Consider the following 23,611-nt stretch of genomic DNA (forward strand, 5'->3'; position numbering starts at 1 on the left):
AGATGACGTCTGAACCCTCGCTTCCGCCCGAGTGGTTCAGTAAGCGGTTCGAATCTTGCCGCGACATTATTCTGTTAATAATTGCAGTTTTTACAAAGCTATATGATAATTATTATTTTGTTTTATTTTGTTTTGTAATGCTTGTCTGATGTCTATTTCGACATTTGCTCTTTTGTGCCAGGCCACTTTTGTTTGTAAAATTTCTAATGTTCAGTTAATAATGTTTTTTTTTTTTTTACATTTTGACAGCTATATAAACCAAGTACCACAAGCACATTCACTGCCCTCTGCCCAGTGAAACCAGACACTTTCCAGTTTTAGAATAATTACCCCTTCTGCCTATTATGACCAAATAATTGATTTACACACATTTATTTCAAGCCAATACGTTAATTACACAGTTATGTTATATATTATATAACACCAGAAAATACACATTATATTCATATAAATAGATTAGTCTGTGTGGAAATTGATTTTTTTTCTTCACCGTTATTTCTTAGCCTTAACTGGTGCAAAATACAGTGCATCACAGACAACATCAGGCCCATCTGTAATGTATCTGCTTGTTTTACCCTCTTTGGCCACCAGATGGTATTGTGAGCAAATGAAGCCTCCAGAAATGAACCCTTTTGTGAACCACTTGGTTAAAAAGCTTCAAAGCTTCATGGGGCTTCATCTCGCCACCACTACACATAACATCAGATCGCGATGACACGCAACACACACAGACCACGGCACGTTTGTCTCTCGGAGCCACGCATGCGCACAAAGAGTCAGCGCACCGCATCGCGTGAACGGGACAGAAATCTCTTAAAGGGCCATACACAAATATGACAACACAACAGAAAGGTTTAATTTTTACCCCCTGGCCACAATAGATATTGAAATAAAATAGCCAATGACTTCAACACAATATTTAAAGCAGATTTTTATTGACAGAAGAATAAACATTTAATCATCTTCAGGCTAACAATATTCTTGTCTCACCACAGAAGTATAGCGCGGCTCCGTCTTTAGATATAACAATCAAAAGCCCTGAGTTTCAGTCCTTACATCATGGTCTGTTGATTTAGATGTGTCAAATTATTCAATCGAAAATCACGAAAATATAAATTTACTCTCAAATCTGTACGTTTTTAAATAAAAAAATAAATAAACCGCTAAACTAACGTGTTAGTGGGTGAGGTAAAACGAAATGACCGTTAATTTTTAAATGACGGGAGTGCGCAGCAGAGCGGAGTATGCACGTGCTCGAGCGCATACAGGTAACAGACATCCACACTAAAGAAATACACATGGATATATATGATTGTATTCTCATTTAGCTTAACTAGCTTATTATTTACAGCCATTAAAGGGCACATTTATTTATTTAATTTGGTCAGTATAACGGTCTGGTTGCAAAAAAATAATCATCAGGGAACGTTGTTTTCTTGCAAAAAATAACCAAAAAATAACTATCAGGGAACGTTGTTACCTCATCAGCAGCTCGAGCATTGTTGGTTGCTTGGTAACAGACCTGAAAGTGGATTGCCGAGCTTGATCCCAGCAAACAATATTTGGTTCCCAGAACGTTCCCCTAACGTTAGTTTTTGGTTCCCAGAACGTTATTTTCTGGTTATTTTAAAAAAACAGCCTGCAACGTTCTGGGAACGTTATTTTCTGGTTGCAAAAATAAAACCGGAAAAGAACGTTCATAGAACGTTATTTTTTGGTTCTCAAAAAACAACCAAAAGGGAACCAAAAACTAACGTTAGTGGAACGTTCTGTTTGCTGGGATTGTACAATTTAAGATTCCCTAACTGGAGATAAGATACGATTTTGTAAGATAGGAATCCCAAATCAAGTTAAGTTGCTTCTGTAATACAGATTTGTGAAACATCCTAATTTAACGTATCATAACTTACGTTAAGAACTAAGATAAGAAACTGTAATACGCCCGCTGAATGTGAAAACAACCGCACGCGCTGCAGAACAGCGTGCGTACAGCAGTAGCGACATACAGGACCTCTGACGTGAACTTTGGTGTTTTATTTCACTAAATTTGATATCCGTGACGTAATGATTATTAAAATAACGTTTGAAAAATGCATATTTGTAGTGTAACAAAAATAATTCGTCTGTCTTTCAGATGCTTCTGTTCTGCAAGTTCATACAGAGAAATGCAATCAGGTAAGACACTTTTCAACTAATAAACGTTGGTTTTTAACGTGTAAAGCTTTTGTGTAAACCTTCATAAAGCTTTGTTTGATTTTGAAATATTATTCTGGTGGTGGTTGATGGAGTGGCCATGTGCAGATGGCACAGGCATGTCTGCAAAGAGAACCCGGTTGGCTGAAGTGCACCTGAAGGATTTTTCTAACAAAAGCCACTGAACAGTCAATGTCATGATGAATAGGGAGCTGACTAAGATACTGCATCAGACATACTATTCTTGTTTGCATACTATACCGTAGAGACGCGGCCTTGTTTGGATACATTCAGAGCTGCTGCAATCCAACAATTAAAAATTCATCAAGTAATATTGAGTTGTGAAAGCCTTTTTTATATCATCTTTACATCACATACATAAAGATGGGATTCCGTGGGGATTTTAAACCCCTTGAACACATTGTGTGGTAATGTGAGTTTAATTACAATTTTTAAACACAAACTTTGATCAGGTCACATTCACGTACCAAATGAACCGAGCACAAAATATCAATAAGGTGTAATAAGATCTCGTCTTTCTAATGCCACAGACTAAATAATATGCAAGTCCGACAGTCAAAAGGGTACACGACAAAACTCAACCCCGAGAAAGAAAAGGACAAAGGAGAAGGACTGAACGAGAAGTGATGTGTGTTTGTGTAATGATGTTGTGGCAGTGTGGAGAGATGCTGGGTCTCCCGGGTGTTGAAGCAGTTCAGTCTATTTGACCAGCGGTCTGGTTTTATCATCGTCTCCACACTGATGAGCTTTATACTTTTTCACTTCTGCCATGTATTTAGTCCAGGCGTCTCCTTTTCCCGCCTCCGCCTGGGGCACAAGAAATAAATCACACACACATACAAAACAAAGCCTCGTATTAATTATTAAAAAAAAAAAAAGTTTGGGTCATTCCGAATTCTTCGTGATTGACACATTACCATCAGGACCGCATTAAAATGACTCAACTTATATCTATACCCTTAAAAGTGCAGTCAAGGAACACAATTTTAATAGCACGTTTCCTGGAATACAAACCTATAACTGTGGTCATGCTAGCCAAAAATTAAGTTTACGAAAATTGTTAATAAAATATTGTAATATCATAGTATTGTACAGAATTGTAAGCCCAGTGTATCATTACACCCCCCTACACTCCTGTATCCCACAATCCCACATCAGAGAGATGACGTCTGTTTTTGTGTGTTTTGTAAGAAAACAGAGTAATGATTATATGACTGAAGCGTATAGGGCTGTGATGGTGGCAGTTTTTTTTTAATGGACAAATCAACAGCGGTGTTTGGGAATTATATATTACTTATAGAAATAATATTTATATGATTATATTTGCATGTAGCAACCACATGACGAGTGGAAGAGAAATATAGACCTTATTTAAATACTTGAAATTGTTAAATACTTGCAATTGACATATGATATCTGAAATAAATGAGGATGAAACATCTGTTCATGTTTAATGCGCAAATCCATCCAGAACCCGCAGAGTAACCTGGGTTTTCCGTGCAGGCCCGCGCTCAGACGCACCAACGGAAACGTATGCCAATCATTTGTGTTCATGTCAAATATTTTAAATGAAACCATCTACAACTGAAAGGCTACCAATAGCAATCCTGATCACAACTCTCATTTTTATTACACTTATATTTGTCACAGTGACGTGCACTACCGCCAGTGGCAGCTCACCACCGTCATGGCGCTTTACCACCGCGGTGGTGCGGTTGTCACGGTCACCGTCACAGCCCTAGAAGTGTACACTGTACCCGTAGCACTGCCACTGTATTACGGGATAAAGAATACAGTCGTATCTCTAATATATACTCACCTCAGAATCCAGTTTCTGTTTCTTGGCCACCATTCCCGTCTTGAGGGTCATCCGGGCTCCTCCTCTCCGCTTGCCCACCTGAGTTAAGGGAACACACTGAGAGCATTACACGGGCTTTGGGAAGCGGCCAGGACCCGAACAGACCCATCACTGCTCTGTATTCATGTGTGTGTGTGTGCGTGTGTGTGTGTTAATGTTACACTAATGCAATGATCTGGCCCACTGCCATTCAAAGCCCCTTACAAAGTTAGTCACGCTACAGGGCTTCGGGTCTTGTGAGGATTGCCCTGCAGAAGCAGTACTCTTCATCCTCTCCTCCTCCTCTTCAGCCTCTCTCTTTCTTCTCTCCTCTTCCTCCATCTTCTTCTTGAACATCTCCATGAAGCTGCCGTCGTTGGCGAACGCGTTGGCCGCAGCGGGCGCACCGTGAGCCGGGCTGTTGCCGCCGGACTCTTCGCTGCTGCTGGACGACTGATGATGATGATGACGACGACGGCGGCGATGTTTGTCTGATTGATGATGTTTTTTCTCCATCTCGAGTTTGATTCCAAATTAAAATCTTAAATAGAGGTGTTGTATTCACCCCTGTGATTTGAGCGAGACGGGGCGGTTGTTTGCAATAATGTAAATATTTCTCTGGTACGAGCGTTCTCAACGCGCTCTATTGATACTTTAAATTGATTTAAATGTGAATTTTCTAACAAAGATGGAAATAAAACATTACCCGCGTTTGTTGTATAACGAAAAAGCGCAGAGTATCGCGGCGTCTCCAGATGAAACAAAACCACCTCAGAAGCACACAAAACAGCGCGGTTAGTAAATCAACGAGTCCATGTGTGTTAATAATCTCAGATCCGGCAGATTATAGATTAAATCGCTATATGATCGCCGTATATTACGGGTTTTTTCGCACGGGTTTGTTTTGTTTCAGCGTCTCTCCGCCATGCTGTTTTTCATCTGCGGTCAGTGTTCGTGTGTGTGAGTAAGCGCTGCTGACGCCTGCAGGCCGGATGAAGAATTGCAGCGTCTGTAAAATGAGACTGATGAGAAGGTTCATTCGACACAAAATAATAAAAAATATATAGGCTATGAAATATATATATATATATCATGTCACAAACGCTGTTTTTCTGGAACACTTGAAAGGCGTCCCGCGATTTAGATGTATGACCTTTCTGTTACTTTTCTCCGCGCTGGACAACATTACCCACAGTTCATTGTTGAGTTTTTAAAGAGTGCTTCCCATGAAGAATATATTCAAATGTCCGATATCAATCATCAACACACAAAAGATTTTTGGTATCCAGTGTACAAAGATCTTGAAATGTGAACGCAGGTAAACGGAACTTTGGCGCCACCTGTAGGAAGACACGTGTTTGAATGTTCCGTTGTCATTTCTCTCAATATAGCCTACTCAAAGCTCCTAAACACTATTTGCCCCAAACATTAAATATTGTGTTTGTATATACTTGATCGCTTACATTTTTTGTTGTGTGTAATTTCTCTAATCGAACATCATGCATACCCTGTAAAAGGACGGATCTCAACTCACTTTTAGTCACATCACCACGTGTTGCGAGTGAAAGTCTTGGGTGTGTACTCCATACAAAGTAGAATGCAGTTGGACAGACAACTGTATGACTTTACAGATTTAAGTATGCAGTGCAGACGAAAGTATAAATAGACAGACTGTACAAAAAAGTCAATATACATTATACACATATGGACAGTATATACACAATATACACATTAGACGTTGAACATACATGTTAAATATGCTGGTGCACACATGAACGTGTATGTATAATGGATAGACCATACAGTGCACATAGTACAGATATGGATATGTTAGTTTGGTAATGGATGGTTATTGCATGAGGTGCAATGCATGATGCATTATAGTCCATGAAACTGTAGTGCATGGTAAAAAGAAGTGTGAGCGTGTGGAGTGAATGAGTTTGTGATGTTGAGCAGTCTAATAGCCTGAGGGAAAAAGCTGTCCTTCAGCTGGTTTGTGCAGGACCGGATGCTCCGGTATCGTCTGCCTGAAGGCAGCAAGGAGAGCATCCTGTGATTCGGGTGGCTGGAATCCCTGATGATCTTCCTGGCTTTCCTCAAACACCGGCTGGTGTAGATCTCCTGGAGAGATGGAAGCTCATCTCCCACAACACCATGGTGCTGTTTCCATACCAGGTGGTAATGCAGCCAGTTAGAATGCTCTCGACTGTGCAGGTGTAAAAGGTTCTGAGGATTTTTTGGCTCGTCCCAAACTTCCTCAGGCGCCTGAGAAAAAGAGGCGCTGGTGTGCCTTCCATAGCACTGCATCAGTGTGAACCGTCCATGTGAGATCGTCGGTGATGTTCAACCCAAGGAACTTGAAGCGGTTTACCCGCTCCACAGGTGTCCCGTCCATGGTGATGGGGCTGTGTTCCTTGTCCTGCCTCCTGAAATCCACCACCAGCTCCTTGGTTTTCTTGGTGTTGAGCAAGAGACGGTTCTCCTTACACCAGTGTGTGTCAGACTGTGCACCTCCTCTCTGTAGGCCGACTCGTCGTGCCATCGGCGAATTTCACAATGTCACCCTATAAACCACATTTCAATAATTCTTCTTTTGAACTAATCTAATCTTTGATGAGGATATTTCTACATGCGTAGATAAACGAACTGTTTTGAGCCTGTCCGAATCCAACACTTTAAACGAACACAAAAAGCACACACAGTTCTCACATCAAATATTTTGTACCAATAATCTGTCTTTAATTGTAGTGCAAAGAGTAAGACGGCAAGAGGATGGTTCATATGTCCAGTACCGACCCTCATCAGTCCATAAAGAACACGTGTGATTGAAAACAAAACAAGATCAAGAACTCATGAACAACAACAACAGTGAAAAACAATTCACACCTTCAGCATTAGACAGACAGTGAAAAACTACACAACAAACTCACATCTACAGATCTCTGATGAGACGTGAAAAACCTTAAGGTTTGGACTGACAAGGGTTAAAAAGAACATCAAACGAGTGTGTCTGACATACATACAGTAGTGTTGTGTCCAGTGTAGTGTCCACCATTCAAGATGATTTGATAAAACCTCAGACATCCTCCTTCAGCAGCAAACTTTGGTGATGTTACGTCAAAAAAAACGTCATAAAATGATAAAGCAGCAGCAGTTTTCATGTCTGACAGGAATCCCGAATACTTCAGTAGTTCACGGAGTGTCATTGGATTAGTGTCCAGCATATCAATTTCACATTCATTCATAAAAACAAAACAGCTCACATTTAATGACAAACATAATGAACCGCGTAGAACACCTCGCATTATTTGATCATCGCATTCAAGGCTTCCCATCTCCCAGTTTCCAGCGCTTCTGTTTTAACAGGATTTGTTTAAAGGGGAGCTATTCACATGGATGCATCGTAAAGATGATTGACAGCAGAGTGATGATTCTAATGGATCTAGATGTTGAAGTCTTCAGAAAGGCACTGGGTGTTTGAAGTCACACGCATCATACCCTGATAACCAAGCCGAACTATACATTAAAAAAATATATAATAATGAAACCCACCACAGGTCCACCTACTTCCTTCATCTCCTCCATATCGCCCAGGTAAGATGCTCGGACGCGAAAATAAAAGAGCACTATGTCCTGACGCTGCGACTCGACTAAAAACAAACAAGAAGAAAAAATCCATCTAAAAGACAATTAAATACCAACTCCTCTAAACTCCAGAGACGGACTCATGACTTTCTACATTCTCAGACAGAGAAAGTGCTAAAAGAGAAATAATCGATCAGATTCCCCGTGTCGTCGTTAAGGCCACTGACAGAGGTGCGTTTCCAGGACGGAGCTCATGGATTCATCTGTGTGTGCGTGTTTATCTGGGATGGAGGCGGGCCAGTCCTCTCCGGGCTTGTGTCGACTGTCTCTGCTGTGCCAGGAAAGACTGAGCCGGAGCTGAACCAGAGCGCTCTCCAGCAACCTTCTGATGAAGAGCCATTCCCTGAGACACACACACACACACACACACACACACACACACACATACACACACACACACACACACACACACACACAGGTTCAGTTTCCTGGTGTGAGCAGAATAAAAAGAATCTGTGTCCTAGTTAAAGTACAAATCCTGTGCGTTTTCTCACCATGTTGTACCAGGCGGAGATGATGAGCTTCTCCTCCTGATCCTGTCTGGAGCGTGACTTCTCGAAATCATGCTACACACACAAACACACACCAGAGTATTACGACAAAATAACACAAAGAATCACATCACACTGCTAGAAGTGTATACATGTGCGTCACCTCCAGATGTTGTATCTTTCTGTCTCTCTCTGACAGCTGATTCTTCAGGGCTTGAACTTCAGCAGGAACCGAGTTATTCTTCTGTTTGGGATCCAGTGTCTTAATCACCTAAAACACACACACAGATCAAATGTACATGTGTGACCAGACAGTATGTGTGTGTGTGATTAGACTGATTGCGTGTGTGAGATCTGACCGTGCGAGCTTTCTCCACATATTTCTTGTATCGGTCCTCCATGCGTCTCATGTCTTCATCTTTCTTCTTTAAGATCTCCTGCAGTTCATCAATCTTCTTGGCCACTGACACACACGCACAGCAACAAATTACTTCCAACAAGAAATAGTGCTGTAAATATGATATTTATACATTATGATACCATATTAATTGTATGAAATTCGTTTCGTATTCATGAGGTATAATTCAGCGTGGTTTTCTTCAGTTAAAGCATGTGTGTGCGAGTTGGTCATCAGAATGACCTTTGACCTGCTGCTGGTTTGTGTGTGTGTGTGTGTGTGCGGTTCACTCACTGTTACTGTCCACACGTGGTTCTAGATCATCGATCACCTCTCGTTTCTTCTGCAGGTCAGAATGAGCCTCATGAAGCTTCTCCCTGCAGAAACAGAACGTCGTCATGAAAAACTGGACCTTTATCTAACATGAATGTGACACAGAGATCAGCCAATCACAACACAGAATATGTTTTTTTTTTTTTGTACTATTTATTTGACTCAAAAAACATTTGTGAAGTGTAGAACTGAACTCTGTAATGAAAGAGCAGAAAAGAGAGACACTCACAAATGCTCCTCCAACTTTTTCTTTAACAGCGATGACTGTCGAGAGAGAAATGATGAATATGAAGGTTATGGTAAGGGATGATACGTTGTGCTCATCACATACTGTCAGTTAAAATTCAGCTCACACAGCACTGCATATGTCCATACAACACAAGCGAAATACTTACAATGACCTGTTGAGGCAGACGATTGGTCGATTAGGCGAGGAGGGCGGATAGAAACAAATCAGCAGGTGTTAATGTTTCATCACGGCAAACAAAGAGTTCAATTATTATCATCAGTAATCAGAGTGAGAGAGAGAGATACACCCGTCAGGCAGTGAGGATACATAAGAAAACTTAACCACAAACATGGAAATGACTGTCGGAAGAACTCAAAGTCACTCTAAAGTGAAAATGAAAGCGTTAAACCTCCGAAATGTTCTCTTCACAGTTTAACTCGACGTTTAGTGTCCAGCAGTGCGGTCCTTTAAGTTCTGATGATTCCGTTTTTTGGATCTGCTGTTGCCGAGGCAGATTTCCCATCAGAGTTCACAAACGTGATTATCTTAGGCTGATATTAATTTCATTTGATTCGAAATGTGAGGAATCCGTTTTCGATTCTTGAAATCAAGTTGAATCATTGTGTAAGTGTGTGCGCGTGTGTGTACTGACGTCTTCAGTTTTGCTGTCCTGCTCCTGTAAAGCTCTCTGCAGCTCTTCAATCTGAGAACGTAATTCTGATATCTGCTGCTGACTCAACCTGACACAGAGAGAGAGAGACATTACAACCACGAAGAAAGAGAGACGACACTTATCAAATATGTATTTAGCACGCACACACGCACGCACGCACGCACGCACGCACACTGTATCTTGTGTTCAGGATGTGATGTAGTAAATGATAGTAAATGACCACACACACACCTGTTGTGTGTCTCGAGTGCGTTGCGGGAGCGTTGCGATTCCTCCAGCTGATTCTGTAGATCTTCCAGTCGGTGTCTGTATGATTCCTCCTGAACACACAACATCTTATTCTCCTGCTGCAGACGCACAACCGTATCTCTGACACACACACAGAAAACAATCAGTTACTCAAAATGTCAAGTGCTTAAGTTCACTCAGTTATGCAAAAGATACGCAGCAAAATAAAGTCACTAGAGTGAAGTAAAGGGGACAAGATGACATTTGCTAATTAAAGTGACGGCATAAAACTAAACCGACAGAACGTACAACTAATAAAACAAGATCACCCGCATGGCTAAATAGTGTTGGGCGATATTCTCTACAGTCAGATCGTTCTATCGCCAGCCTGTGGATCGCCGATACAGGATAGTATCGAGGGGCGGGGCAATTACGCATTTATGACCAGCTGGATTTGTGGACAAAAACAGAAGCAATTCCTGCGAGGAAAATCACAAGCTCTCTCTCGCGCTGAAAACTCAAAGGCCGCACATTATAAACTCTCTCTCGCTGCGCAATGCGCTTTTGTAATATTGATTTGCAACATATATTGGCAAACAGCCAACTATCGTGCAGGGAATCAGCTATCGCCGATAGGTCTGAGGATTGTGGATACACGATAGTATGGTCAATCGGAACAACCCTATGGTTAAACCGTAAAACGCATATTTCGCTATGAAACAAATCACACGCAAAGTTTTCTATGAAGAGAAAGAAATGAACGCCTTTAAAAGCCCGACTTCACTTTTCAATCCTCTGTCACACTTACTGACCTGAACTCAGCAGGCATGATCTCAGACGCCAGACTCCCGACCGCCCCCGAATCGCCCGCAAGAGAATCTACCAATCACACAAACACGAGTTCCACAAGAGAACGTCTTAAAGACAAACAATAAAACATACATGTTTACGCAGGTCATGTGTTGGCGGTTTAACCAATAGGATTCATCAGAAGGTAATGAATTATGAAAACAATCACCACAAATAAATGCACCTACACATAGTAAGTATTCGGTATCATAAGAATTTGTGTCACAATCATTACACCGCGATGAGAATGTGTCTGCGTGAGTTTTATATGACGACGCTGATGTGTGCGAGACCTGTAAAACACTGCTGCTGGACCTGAGCACATCTCAGCTCTTCAGTGGTCTCTCTCAATGCGTCCCGCTCACCCATCAGCTTCTGCGCACACACACACACACAGACATCAGCAGACTGTTTTCACGCTCTCTGTCAAACAAACACTCAGGATTGATGGCGTTCTGCACCTCTTTCTCTTTCAGAAGCGTCTCATATTTGTCATTGAGGTTCTTGTACTCAAACTGCCATTTCTCAGCTTTCATGGCCTCTGCCGAGTGTTTGGCGCTGAGCTCATGAGCCTGTCACACAAAACATGTCTTTCAATTATTCATACAGCAAGTGTTTCACATCACGCGCTCAAACACACCGTCTGTGCTGTGACCTGTCTCTTGTAGGTGTCGAGCTGCGTGCGGACGGCGCTGGCTCTGCGCAGCTCCTCCTCCAGTTCACAGGTGCGCTGCATGTACATGTGGTTTCTCTCCTCCAGCAGACGCACCTGTCTGCGCAGATCTCCCAGATCCTCCAGCTTGCGCTTATACGTGTCCACCATGGCCTCCAGACGACTCACGCGATCAGACGAGTGCCTGATGGACAGATGAGAAGAACGAAAGCTGCAGTCTGACACGCCTGTGTACCGCCCGCACGATGCAGATTATATGCAAAAGCATCAAGAGCCTTCTTAAAGGGACAGTCCACCCAAATTTAGTCATTTCAAACCCGCACGAGATTCTTTCTTCAGCGGAACACGAAAGAAGATCTTTTGAAGAACTGAATCTGTGCATCACTGACCTCAGCACGTCCATCTCATCTTTGAGAGACTGAGCCTCCTGAGCGAGGCAGGTTAACTCCTCGTTCCTCAGCTGAAGGTCCGCCACCTCACGCTGCAGAACATCGGCTCGAAGCCGCACGTCATCGCGGCTGCTCTCCAACCTGAACACAAACGCACATTTCATGCGGTCTACTCTGAGGTGAACAGAATGCGGAAGTGCAGAGGGCCCCAGCGCGGAGCTCCACGAGAGGCCTCACACCTGTCGTTCTCCTCCTGCAGTTGCTCCATCTGACTTTGCAGCAGAAGCAGTTTCTTGTTGGTGACGGTGGAGGAGACGTCAGACGGCTCGCAGCGAGTCAGACGCTCGCGCAGGGACTGTAGCTCGGACTGAAGAGACGATTTCTCCTCCATCAGCACAGACGCCTGAAACACAGTCAGCTCAGATCAACAATGTGCTGACAACTCACGTTGCCACGACAACACTTATTCATTTTCAGTAGTTCTCAAACTGGGGGCCGTGGCCCCTGGGGGGGCCCCGAGATGGATCCAGGGGGGCCACAGATTTTGTGGCATTTTATGAAATATAGAAATTGATCATAGATTTTATGCAATCAAACAAAATAAGACCACCCGACAAAAGAATTAATGTTTCAGCATTGTATAACCGAATATGTTTTTGTTTAAATAAAAATGTTAAATTTAAGATTATAAGTCTTTATTTGGGGGGGCCGCAAAGCGATGCACTCTACACAAAAAGTTTGAGAACCACTGCATTAGATCTCTTGTGATTGGCTTGCATGAAGTCTCGCTGTCCAAAAAATACCACGGAAGAGACTCTCACCTGCTGCTCGAGCTCCCTGCGGCGCTGAGACGAGTCGTCTCGATCGTCTGTTTCTTCACTCAGAAAGTAATATTTTCTGGACTGAAGGACGAAATGACAGAAACAAAAAGAGGACACACATTAAAAACACAACTACATAAAAAGCAAACGGTATTCCACACACGGGCAGACCTGATTGTCAAAGTCGCCGTACGTCTCCGGAGTTCCCGCCTCCACGTGTTCTTTGGCGAGCAGCTGAGAAACCAAACAAACTGACGTCATTCTGGAGGTTCTTCAGTAAAGAGCTTTAAAGCAACCAGCTCAGAGATTCATCACGACATTACAATCTTCAATCTGAAGCCAAACGCGTTTCAAGAATCAGTTCCGACCTGATGTTCTGTATAGATGCTCAGGGTGGTGTCTTGCTAACGTTATCAAGCTAGCCTCTGGGATTTCCGTTTCTACGGTCTGTGCGTGCGAGAGTGTTCAGAGTCTGACTGAAGAGCAGACAAACTGTAATGAGCTGTAATGACGGTGTGAGGTTTACCTCCTGGATGGCCGTCATGACCACGTGTTGCACAGATTCCTCCAGCGTCATGATCTGCTGGATGTGTTCTGTAGAGGAGAAATCGGAGCTCCATCACTGAGCAAGCTGACTTCACACCCATTCACGTGAAGAACAAAATAAAACTGTCTGTTTCCCCACACAAAACCAAAACGGTTATACGCGATGGGTGTTCTCGTCCGGTCGTCTCCGGCTCACCTTGCTTGTGCTCACAGCTGACAGCACAGCCCAGAACCAGCTGCAGCAGACGACCCAGTTCATTCACATCGCCCATCTCGCCGATCAGACACACGTCTGGAACGTGTCCATCAGACACCTGCTGACCCAACACCTGACACGCAACACACATAATAAAACACGCATCACACCGATCCAAAACACCCAAATATGATCAAGTATCAAACCTCCGGATGCTTCTGGAACATAACGTGTATATTTATTATAAAGTTCTCATAAATGATTGTGAATCACGCAACTGACAGACTTGAAACCAATCAGAGACAACCACTAAGCTCCACCCATCAAACGAGGCCCTGTTTCCTGCGAACCGTCAATCAATCCATTTCTGCATCAAAGAGAACGTGACGCTTCGGTCTGAGACCCATCATACTCACATCATGATAATACTCCAGAATACTCTGCAGAATCTTCTTCAGATTGCTGACCTGTCAAAACACACAAACAGACACGTCAAACACGTTCACACCACACCTTGAAACATCCCCCCAAACTTTACTGTATTCAGCTGAGATTCAATACCTTCAGTCTCCAGTTGGTTCCTCCCTCCTCTTTTATCCGGCTGAGCCATGTCTCATTAAACCAGGACGGGTCTCTGACGGACACACACGTGTTACACCAAACACCAAACCGGCATGACTTTACATTTCATTTCTTCTGGGAACCACATGAAGGCTAATAAACATTGACTGGACTTTTATTTTGACAGTGAACGATGAGCAGGTGCCATATCTGACATTGTTGACATGTTCCATGCGCACATGACATTTACACCATCTGCCATATCAGCTGTCTTACGAACAGTCGACGTTCCATCACAAACATGTGCAGAGACTCACAACCACACACACACACACACACACTCACATTTTGTTGAGCACATGTGCGATGGCCAGTCCGCTGGTCAGCTCGTGTTTGCTGGTGCATGACGGCACCTGAAACGTCTGCAGCTACAGAGAGAGAAAGAACGATGTTTCATTTTCAATCACAGAACCCCAAACTCCTCTATAATACCAAATGATTCAATCATGGTCACAAACACAACTACAACGTTAAAGGGACACACTTCACCCAAAAATGACAATTGTGTCACCATTTACTCGCCCTCGAGTCCTTCCAAATCTGTCTAAAAGTCTTTGTCCTGATGAACACAGAGAAAGATATTTGGAAGAATGCTTATAACCAGACAGATTTTGTCTCCCATTGTTTTTTATATTTTTTTTTTTTCCTTTTTTTTTTTTATTTTTTTGTTTTTTTTTTTTTTTTTTATTATTTCTTTTTTTTTTTTTTTATTTTGGTTTTTTTTTTTTTTTTTTTTTCTTTGGGTGTCAATATCTGTCTGGTTATAAGCATTCTTCCAAATATCTTTCTCTGTGTTCATCAGGACAAAGACTTTTAGACAGATTTGGAAGGACTCGAGGGCGAGTAAATGATGACAGAATATTCAGTTTTGGGTGAAGTGTCCCTTTAAGATGGCCATTTTATTGACTTTTTTCTTTCCCGTTCACACACACACGGCCTTTTAGAGAGATGGACATTATTAAACACACAAAACCTGGATTCTTGGTTCAACAGGTCTGGTCGAAACGTTTCATGTTCCACTGCAGTGTTTTCTATTGAAGCATACTACAGTATCTACTACAGTTTATCCATTCCCTAAAGTCTAATAAACATGAACGAAGTCAATGACTTCAGGACTTTATTTAAGGAGGACACGTGTGTTTGGTAACTGTTACATGTATTTAAAGTGATTATTTGGAGACTGAAAACTTTAACCGATATAATCGATCCAACGCACTTTAAAGACCTTCGCTCAGTTACATAAGAGTTTAACGCGTCACAAACACTCACGTACAACTCAATAAAGCGCTTTTTAAAGGATCTATTCCGTGACATGTGTAAAAAGCATTGTTAAATTGAATCAAATGACTGAAGTAAGTAACGTTAAAAGTGAAGTTGCACCTGCTGCTGCTAACAGGCTAACACACGCACGCGCTTCATTCTCCTCACACGAACACACGCGCGCACACGAATGACAAGAGTTTATTTCTTACCCATATGAATAAAGAATCGCTCAGCTGATGTTTGTTTAGACTCATTCTGTAGATTGTTGCTGTTTACACACACTAGCTGCGCTGCAACAGGCGCGTTCACGAGAACAGCGCGTCACCGGTACACGTATTTACCTCGCGAGCGTTTAGCCCGACCCCTGCGGGCTTCCGTAAGGACGCTCGTCGCTACAGCAACAGAGCGACCGTCGTTCTGTTTTTGTTTCGTTAAAATAAAAGGTTTTGAGCTACATTTTGATTACGTTTTAATTATTTACATTTGATCATACTTATATAGCGTTACATAGCATATTATAGTATTTCAATATATTCAAAAGTTATCTAAACACGAAAAGCTGTCATCTGTCGTGTGACCACTAGATGGAAGAATATCACTGATGACTGAACATCGCTGAGCGCGCGCGCTACTGGATTTCTTCTTCTTGCTCTTAATAATGGGATCGGAAGCAATAAAGCACCATTAAATCCTACTGGAATAAGACCCCAAAACACACTACATGATGTGAAACTCTAATTAATTGTAAACAGCTGATTTATAATGGCATTTTAACATTTTGTGATTATTGTTGGTGTTGTAATTATTAAATCAACACTCTAATAATTATTATTAACAACAAAATACATTTTAAACTGGACAGTTTATTCTTTATGTATATTTGGTTTTCCTCTCAACCACATAAATCTGAACAAATAACGGCTGTTATCTTACATAACAGCATACATAGACCTGTGTTTATTTCCCTCTCTCTCTCTCTGTGTGTTTCTTGACTAGTTGATATCTTTAGCACACTTCCTGTTTCTGACCCAATCCATCTCACACACCTACTTGTTCAGGACCACACCTTCACCTGACGTCTGTCACTTCCTGTTCCATCCCTTCAGGAGCTGTCAATCATCTGCTATGACACAGCACCTCTCATCACTGTATTCACTTTCTCCTTTCTCTCTCTCTCTCTCTCTATCTCTCTCTCTGTCTCTGTCTCTGTCTCTGTCTCTCTGTCTCTCTCTCACTCTGTCTCTCTCTCTCACTCTGTCTCTCTCTCTCTCTGTCTCTGTCTCTGTCTCTCTCTCTCGCTCTCTCTCTCTCTCTGTCTCTCTCTCTCTCTCTCTCTCTCTCTCTCTCTCTTTCGTCTCTCTCTTCTTCTCTTCTGTTCTCCTCTTCTCTCGTCTCTCTCCGTCTCTCCTCTGTCTCTCCCTCTCTCTTCTCTCTCTCTCTCTCTTCTCTCTCTCCTCTTCTCTCTCTTCTCTCTCTCTCTTTCTCTCTTCTCTCTCTCTCTCCTCTCCTCTCTCATCTCTCTGTCTCTCTGTCTCTCTCTCTCTCTCTCTCTCTCTCTCTCTCTCCTCTCCCGTTCTGGATCTCTCCTCTCTCTCTCTCTGTCTCTTCGTCTCTCATCTCTCTTCTCTCTCTCTCTCTCCTCTCTCTCTCTCTCTCTCTCTCTCCCTCTCTCTCTCTCTCTCTCTCTCTCTCTCTCGCTTCCCTCTCGACTGCTCTCTCTCTCCTCTTCTCTCTCTCTCTCTCTCTCTCTCTTCTTCGCTCTCTTCCCTCGCCTCTCTTTTCTCTCTTCCTCTCTCTCTCTCTCCACGGTTCTATCCTCTTCTCTCTCTCTTCTGTCTCTCTCTCCGTTGTTCTCTCTCTTCTCTCTCTCTCTTCTCTCTCTCCCCTCTCTCTCTCCTTCTCATCTCTCTCTCTTCTCTCTCTCTCTCTGCTCTCTCTCTCTCTCTCTCTCTCTCTCCTCTCTCTCTCTCTCTCTCTCCCTCCTCTCTCTCTCTCTCTCGTGATAGTCTCTGCTTCTCGCATCTCTCTCTCTCTGCAATCATCTCTCTCTCTCTCTCTCTCTCTCTCTCTCTCTCTCTCTCTCTCTCTCCCTCCATCTCTCTCTCTCTCTCTCTCTCTCTCTCTCTCTCTGTATCTGCAGACGGAGGTTTGAAGGAAGTAGAGTCAATGGTTCTCATCGCGGCCTGTGTTTATGTTAGTCACCCTCCAGAGGTTCATGACTAACCTGCTGGAACAAGGCAGGATGGGGATTTTCACAAGAATGGACGACTATTTTCATCCTCGACCATCCCCCCCACCCCCTCTCGCTCTCTCCTTCCTCAAAGTTTTTCCTCAAACTATTTTTGCTAAATAGTCATGACTCAAGGCTTGACACAACATGGAGAACAACCATTTTAATAAAAGTCATATCCTATTATAAGAGCATCCTCGTAGCCTGTTGCTATGTGGTTGCTAGGGTATTCTAGGTTAACTTTTGGCTCCATTTTCATTGTTTACTAAAAAAAAGATTATTTGTATATCATATCCTAAATTTGTATTTCTTTAGACATTTTCTACAAAACACGAACAACCCCTTTATTCCTTAACGTGATTTAAATGTGATTTTCTGTCTGTGTCGCGTGTAAAAGTGATGATCATCTGTATCACGTCTGTAAGTATTTTTTACAATTGTTTCAATCATATACCATAAATATGAAGGACACTCACAGCGATATTTGTCTTCGCAACTAACACCTATTATTCATCACAATAGCACATTATCACATAAAGCTATTAAACACACTTATGGAGAGAGTCTTCACGGGTTCTGAATGCTGGGTGACAAATGCAGTCTTTTATTTTAAGACATGACGTCAATAAATCCTTCACACAAATGTTCAGATGGTCTTGTTTAAATGAGGAATGTGGTTTGTGTTTGCTTGGTGCCAGCTCTGAGCCGGGAGGAATGTTGGCACGTCTCATCAGACCCCGCAGCGATGCGCCAGGTGCGGCACGAACAACAAGAGTTTGCTGAATGTGAGAATAACGGCAGACATAGATAAAGCAGAGAGAGTCACCACTCCAGACGTGAGCTCACGAGGGCCGGGCCAGACTACAGGTGTGTGTCCAATCCAACATCTACACAGCACCCGCTGCCACTTAAGATTTACAACCTCGCTGTTTTGTTTTGATAAGGTGAGAGAGGATCAGAATCACATCGGACAGACGTGACATGAGCTTCTCTCGTGTTGAGTCACACAGTACAGGTGCTGCCGAAGAAAATAAACACCGTGATGTCCTTTCATCTGACCACACGTGATGATGTGATAGTAGACTAAAAAAACATGCCGAAGTATCGTCGGTGCTGTTCAATGAACAAAAATATTGACCAAAAAAAGGTATTTAAGTGTGCCATACTTTCAAACTAAAAATAAATGTCATTTCAGTCCACTTTTCATGTACTTCTCATGAATACACTTAATTTTTAGCTTTCTTGGAAAATGACCAATCATTTCGCTAGACAACACTCGTATTCATCCACTGGTGTCGTGTAGAGACATTTGAAAGCGCGATGAAGCTGAAATTTGGACCAACAGCCCCCCGTTTAGCTTCATTATGTGGAGAAGAACCCTGGAACCCTTTTCTCAAAAGCCTCAATTTGTTTTCGCCAGAAGAAGTAAACACACGGACGGCTGGGTGAGTGAATTATCATGACAGCTTAATTTTATACTGAACTACTCCTTTAAGTATACTAGTACGCATACTTCAAAATATACTTGAACTTCACGCAATAAAATGAACTTGAAGTATACGTTTTGTAAGGGTATATTTAAGGTCATTGCATATTGAGTCCGAAATTTGCGGCCGAAATTTCCGCACGTTAAAAATAAATACGACCTCAATCACATTTACACACTGCCTCCGATATGTTCGTTCGTCATAAGAAAATTCGGACTGGGTTGGATTTTCTGCGTTTTTCCGCATCCGTAGCAAACCGTTTGAGAGGCGTTTTGACAATTCAGAGACACCGTACAAACCAGCGCCAAGTAGGAAAAGACGCATATGAAAATTTCGGACTGTATGTGCAAAGACCTTAAGTATTAAACTTTCACGGCAACACCCTGACGACAGCCTAGCCACTGCATGTCAACCCACTGACGAAACCACCACGGTTTTACAACAGTAAGCATGATGTTTGTGGTGAAACACCGTGATTCCTACACTTTTACTTTAATAAAACCATCATGCTTCATTTTGTTAGGAACCGACTTACAACTTACAGCCACGGAAATGTTGGCTGGTTTGGTTTTAGTTGAATTCCTGCGAGATCTGCTAGAACTCAAGTACTTAATAAGAGACTTTAATGAAATAATAAACAGTTGTGAATCACGGTGAGTCACAGAAGGACAGCCGGCGAGATGGTTTGCTGTGATTTCTGGAATGAGGAGAGGAGACAGGTGTGTTGTGTGGACCAGGTGAGCTTCATTCCTCAAACATTATGTATGACATCTTTCATATTGCAGCGAGTGTTCATCTATAAACACATGATCAGATGCCTTCAGTGAGTCACCTCTCACTGCCCACTGTGTGTGTGTGTGTGTTTGAGAGACGCCAACACGTGTCCTGGTCATCACTGATGCTCAGATGGGCCTGTAGGCCGCGGCAACATGACACTGCTGCTATTGTTCATATCTACAGTCACACACATAATACATGACATTCAAAGCGCCGTCTGCTTCACGTATGTAGAGTGAACACATGACAGCAGCGGTGTGTGTTACCAGGCGCACAGGATTGTGGGAAGACGTTTAGATAGAACTCAGTTCTTCTGAGGTTTCATCAAATGAAAGTGTGATGTGTAAACACACGAAGAGTCTGGAGGTGTGAATGAATGTAGATTGTAGAGGTCAAATCATCTGGATTTGAGTCCGTTTGATGAGAAATGTTTGAGTTCACATCGAGATCTTCAGTAATATTGACTTTTGATTGCAGACGAGACGAATCTGAGCTCAATGTGACACGTTGTTGACATCTCTTCTCAAACTCACGGATACATTTGTCAGATTTCGGACTCTTTTTCGCAGGAGAAATATTTGAGACGCGCGTGAGACTTAAGCAAATGTTTCCATTTGCTCTTCATTTGATCTCATCGATGTCTAGGAGAGACAATCGAGGTGTTAAAGAGATCTCATCCGGGATGTTTCAGTGAACATTGAAAACTGTAAGAAAAGAATGTGGATGAGAAATGTTTGAGTTGATATTAAGATCTTGTTTGAGACATTAGCTATGTTTCCATCCACTTATTTTCATGCGCATTTTGGACTATCGCGTAAAAAAACCCTGGATGGAAACGCCAAGATGCGCATACATTTGGGAAATGAGTAGGATCGACTTTTTATCCGATAAGAAAAAGTCATGTGATTTTGCTCCAACAGATCACGTGATAACAAAAATGGCGGAAAGTGACAGGTGTGTTTGGGTGGACGAGGCAGTCCGAACATTTTTAAATGTCATATATGACAAAGAAGTAACGACCATTCTTGATGGAAAACATCAGCGGAACACGCAAATCTTCCAAGAAGTGCGAGCGGAGATGATTCAAAAAGGACATGACAAACCGTGGACTATTTTGCGAAATAAATGGAAGCGCCTTAAGCAAAAGTACATGGCGTTGTTGAGAGGGGGAGAGGAGCTTAATGTCCTTGATTCAATTTAAAAAAATTAATAGTGTGCACGGATAAATCGTTTTTATAATAATCACTGCAACACTGTGTAAAACACTTCGAATTTTCCTGTTTGATTTCATGGTGCCTTTAATATCATACGTTTTGCTTCTCGTTTATGTCTTTTAAGAATGTTGAGATATTTGTACTGGAGAAGACAAACGTACTCAGTTAAATATAACAAATAACATACTTGTAGTTTCTTCATTATTTTGTAAAAGCTGTAATACTGTCACACTTCAGACAGGTAATTAAAGGGATACTTCACCCACATCATTTCCTCTCCTTCGAGTTGTTCCAAATTTGTATAAATGTCTTTGTTCTGATGAACACAGAGAAAGATATTTGGAAGAATGCTTATAACCAGACAGATTTTGACTCCCATAGTAGGAAATTTTACTTTATCATTTTTTGTTCTGTTGAACACAAAAGAAGATATTTTGAAGAATGTAGGACAGCAAACAGTTCTGGGGCACTTTTGACTACCGTTGTATTTTTTCCTACTATGGGAGTCAATGGGGGGCAAAATCTGGTTAAAAGCATTCTTCCAAATATCTTTCTCTGTGTTCATCAGAAGAAATTTATACAGATTTGAAAGGTGAGTAAATGATGACAGAATTTTTGGGTGAAGTATCGGTCATCGGTGTCATCACTGCTGTTTGTTCTTTACACCTGAACACTGGCTGGTGCAGATGGTTTTACAGGTGTAGTTCAGTTTTTACTGGTTTACACAGACATGAACCCTCAGTGACATCATCTGTCCTGCCCAGACCACAGCCTTGGAGCCAGCCACACACACACATGCACACACGCACGCACGCACGCACACACACACACACACTTAATACATCCAACAAACCCACTGGCTTAACGAAACCTGTACAAAAGAAAATATGGGTCAGTTTCCATATGAGGAATTCACAAGATTTATGAGGCCTAAATCTTCTGACACACCAGTCGTGCCTGTTCACAAGGAATCAAACATTCCTCCAAACTAGAAATGATGATTATAGTAACTGTAAAAATGATTTCAACCAGTCATGTCATGTCATATGAAAGAGAATTATAAAACACATAAAGACTTAAGGCAGGGGTGTCCAATGTCGGTCCTGGAGGGCCACTGTCCTGCAGAGTTTAGCTCCAACTTGGCTCAACACACCTGTTTGGAAGTTTCTAGTCTGCTTTGTGAGACCTTGATTAGCTGTTCAGGTGTGTTTGATTAATGTTGAAGCTAAACTTTGCAGGACACCGGCCCTCCAGGACTGGCTTTGGACACCCCTGACTTAAGGTAATAACACCATGAAACGCACGTAAGCATTTTAGTCATTTGTTTAGTAAAGAGTTTGGACGCACATGGCAGCTAAAGTGTGGACTCCAGATATCGTCCACAGTGAAAGTGCTTCATCATCATAAACTGCTGACCGACTTGGACACAGAAGCATCAGAAAGTTCACCGGAGGGAACAGAAAGAGACGGCAACACACGAGAAACTGCTGAGATCTGCACATCTGCACTTCAGCCTGAGAGAAACACATCACAGCGCATTAACACACACACACACACGCACACACGCACACACACACACACACACACACTGCAGCTGTCAGCTGTGTGTTTCCTTGCGTGTGCCAGAATGCTTGAAAATGTGCAACCTCAAGAAAATCACATTATCGTTCACATCTGGTTAAACGACACACACTCTGATGTTTTTCAAACGGGTCTGTAGGTCAGAGAAGCTCTCACATAGCAACAGTTGCTATGGTACAGAAAGTTAAGTGTGACTGCGGGCGTCTCACAGGTGTGTGTGTAATTACAGACTGCAGAGCTGCAGGTATCGTGACTGCGATGACCTCTGAACTCTTCAGGTCAAACTGAGGTCAGAGTAAAAGCAGATGTCACTACAGCTGATTCCGCATGTTGTGCGTTTTGTGTACAGTGCCAAACTGTGTTGTGGTGTGTGTGAAAGTGTACATATCAAGTATGAATTCACACATGAACATCATGAATGATCTGCTCAAACATGTACAGACTCTAGAAACCGCTGGTTGACTAACCACAGCTGTCACAGGAAAACACAAACACAATGAGCGTTGAGTTTCACTGGAGTGGGTTGAGCAGGTTACATGTGCTGGTGTGTGTTGACTTGTTTTGTTGTTGTTATGTATTGTGTTAGGTTAGATTGTGATGTAGTTGTTGAATTGTTGTGTCATGTTATACATTGTGTTGTATTGTGTGTCATGTTATGTGTTCTGTTGTTGATTTGTCAAGTCATGTTGTGTTACGGTATGTTTGTGTCATGTCGTGTCGTGTGTATTGTGTTGTGTTGTCATGTGTATTGTGTTGTGTTGTCATGTGTATTGTGTTGTGTTGTCATGTGTATTGTGTTGTGTTGTCATGTGAATTGTGTTGTGTTGTCATGTGTACTGTGTTGTGTTGTCGTGTGTATTGTGTTGTGTTGTCATGTGAATTGTGTTGTGTTGTCATGTGTACTGTGTTGTGTTGTC

At 42.3% G+C, this 23,611-nt stretch overlaps 2 protein-coding genes across 3 annotated transcripts; both read right to left on the bottom strand.

Moving 5' to 3' along the window:
• Positions 1-913: 913 nt before the first annotated feature.
• trir (telomerase RNA component interacting RNase) lies at positions 914-4,994 on the bottom strand. Its single transcript, XM_057328456.1, has 3 exons — positions 4,277-4,994; positions 4,034-4,111; positions 914-3,021 (listed from the first exon to the last, which is right to left on the bottom strand). The coding sequence occupies exons 1-3, from the start codon at positions 4,565-4,567 to the stop codon at positions 2,914-2,916; spliced, it is 477 nt and encodes a 158-aa protein (XP_057184439.1). The 5' UTR covers positions 4,568-4,994; the 3' UTR covers positions 914-2,913.
• Positions 4,995-6,736: 1,742 nt separating this feature from the next.
• On the bottom strand, positions 6,737-15,760 carry LOC130550927 (protein Hook homolog 2-like). Of its 2 annotated transcripts, none has more exons than XM_057328457.1 (22): positions 15,615-15,760; positions 14,428-14,510; positions 14,083-14,155; positions 13,938-13,988; positions 13,522-13,654; positions 13,306-13,373; positions 12,951-13,013; positions 12,780-12,860; positions 12,198-12,361; positions 11,959-12,099; positions 11,537-11,753; positions 11,358-11,468; positions 11,190-11,271; positions 10,860-10,926; positions 10,051-10,188; positions 9,799-9,886; positions 9,147-9,181; positions 8,879-8,961; positions 8,547-8,650; positions 8,351-8,458; positions 8,191-8,262; positions 6,737-8,039 (listed from the first exon to the last, which is right to left on the bottom strand). In XM_057328457.1, the coding sequence occupies exons 1-22, from the start codon at positions 15,657-15,659 to the stop codon at positions 7,914-7,916; spliced, it is 2,133 nt and encodes a 710-aa protein (XP_057184440.1). In that variant the 5' UTR covers positions 15,660-15,760; the 3' UTR covers positions 6,737-7,913. The 2 variants fall into 2 exon arrangements, with proteins under 2 accessions (XP_057184440.1, XP_057184441.1); XM_057328458.1 differs by having other exon boundaries at positions 11,552-11,753; positions 15,615-15,759.
• Positions 15,761-23,611: the final 7,851 nt, after the last annotated feature.

The sequence above is a fragment of the Triplophysa rosa genome, unplaced genomic scaffold, assembly GCF_024868665.1.
Source record: "Triplophysa rosa unplaced genomic scaffold, Trosa_1v2 scaffold481, whole genome shotgun sequence".
Classification (NCBI taxonomy): domain Eukaryota; kingdom Metazoa; phylum Chordata; class Actinopteri; order Cypriniformes; family Nemacheilidae; genus Triplophysa; species Triplophysa rosa.

What these genes read in the sequence shown, in the direction of transcription:
- LOC130550927 (XM_057328457.1), bottom strand. Translation starts at nt 15,659, where the DNA reads ATGAGTCTAAACAAACATCAGCTGAGCGATTCTTTATTCATATGG. An exon ending in TTCTGGAGTATTATCATGAT is followed by an intron (nt 13,655 to 13,937) that starts GTGAGTATGATG and finishes GTTGCGTGTCAG; the next exon opens with GTGTTGGGTCAGCAGGTGTC. An exon ending in TCATGACGGCCATCCAGGAG is followed by an intron (nt 13,014 to 13,305) that starts GTAAACCTCACA and finishes TTGGTTTCTCAG; the next exon opens with CTGCTCGCCAAAGAACACGT.
- trir (XM_057328456.1), bottom strand. Translation starts at nt 4,567, where the DNA reads ATGGAGAAAAAACATCATCAATCAGACAAACATCGCCGCCGTCGTCGT. An exon ending in CCTGTAGCGTGACTAACTTT is followed by an intron (nt 4,112 to 4,276) that starts GTAAGGGGCTTT and finishes CCCTTAACTCAG; the next exon opens with GTGGGCAAGCGGAGAGGAGG. An exon ending in AACAGAAACTGGATTCTGAG is followed by an intron (nt 3,022 to 4,033) that starts GTGAGTATATAT and finishes CTTGTGCCCCAG; the next exon opens with GCGGAGGCGGGAAAAGGAGA.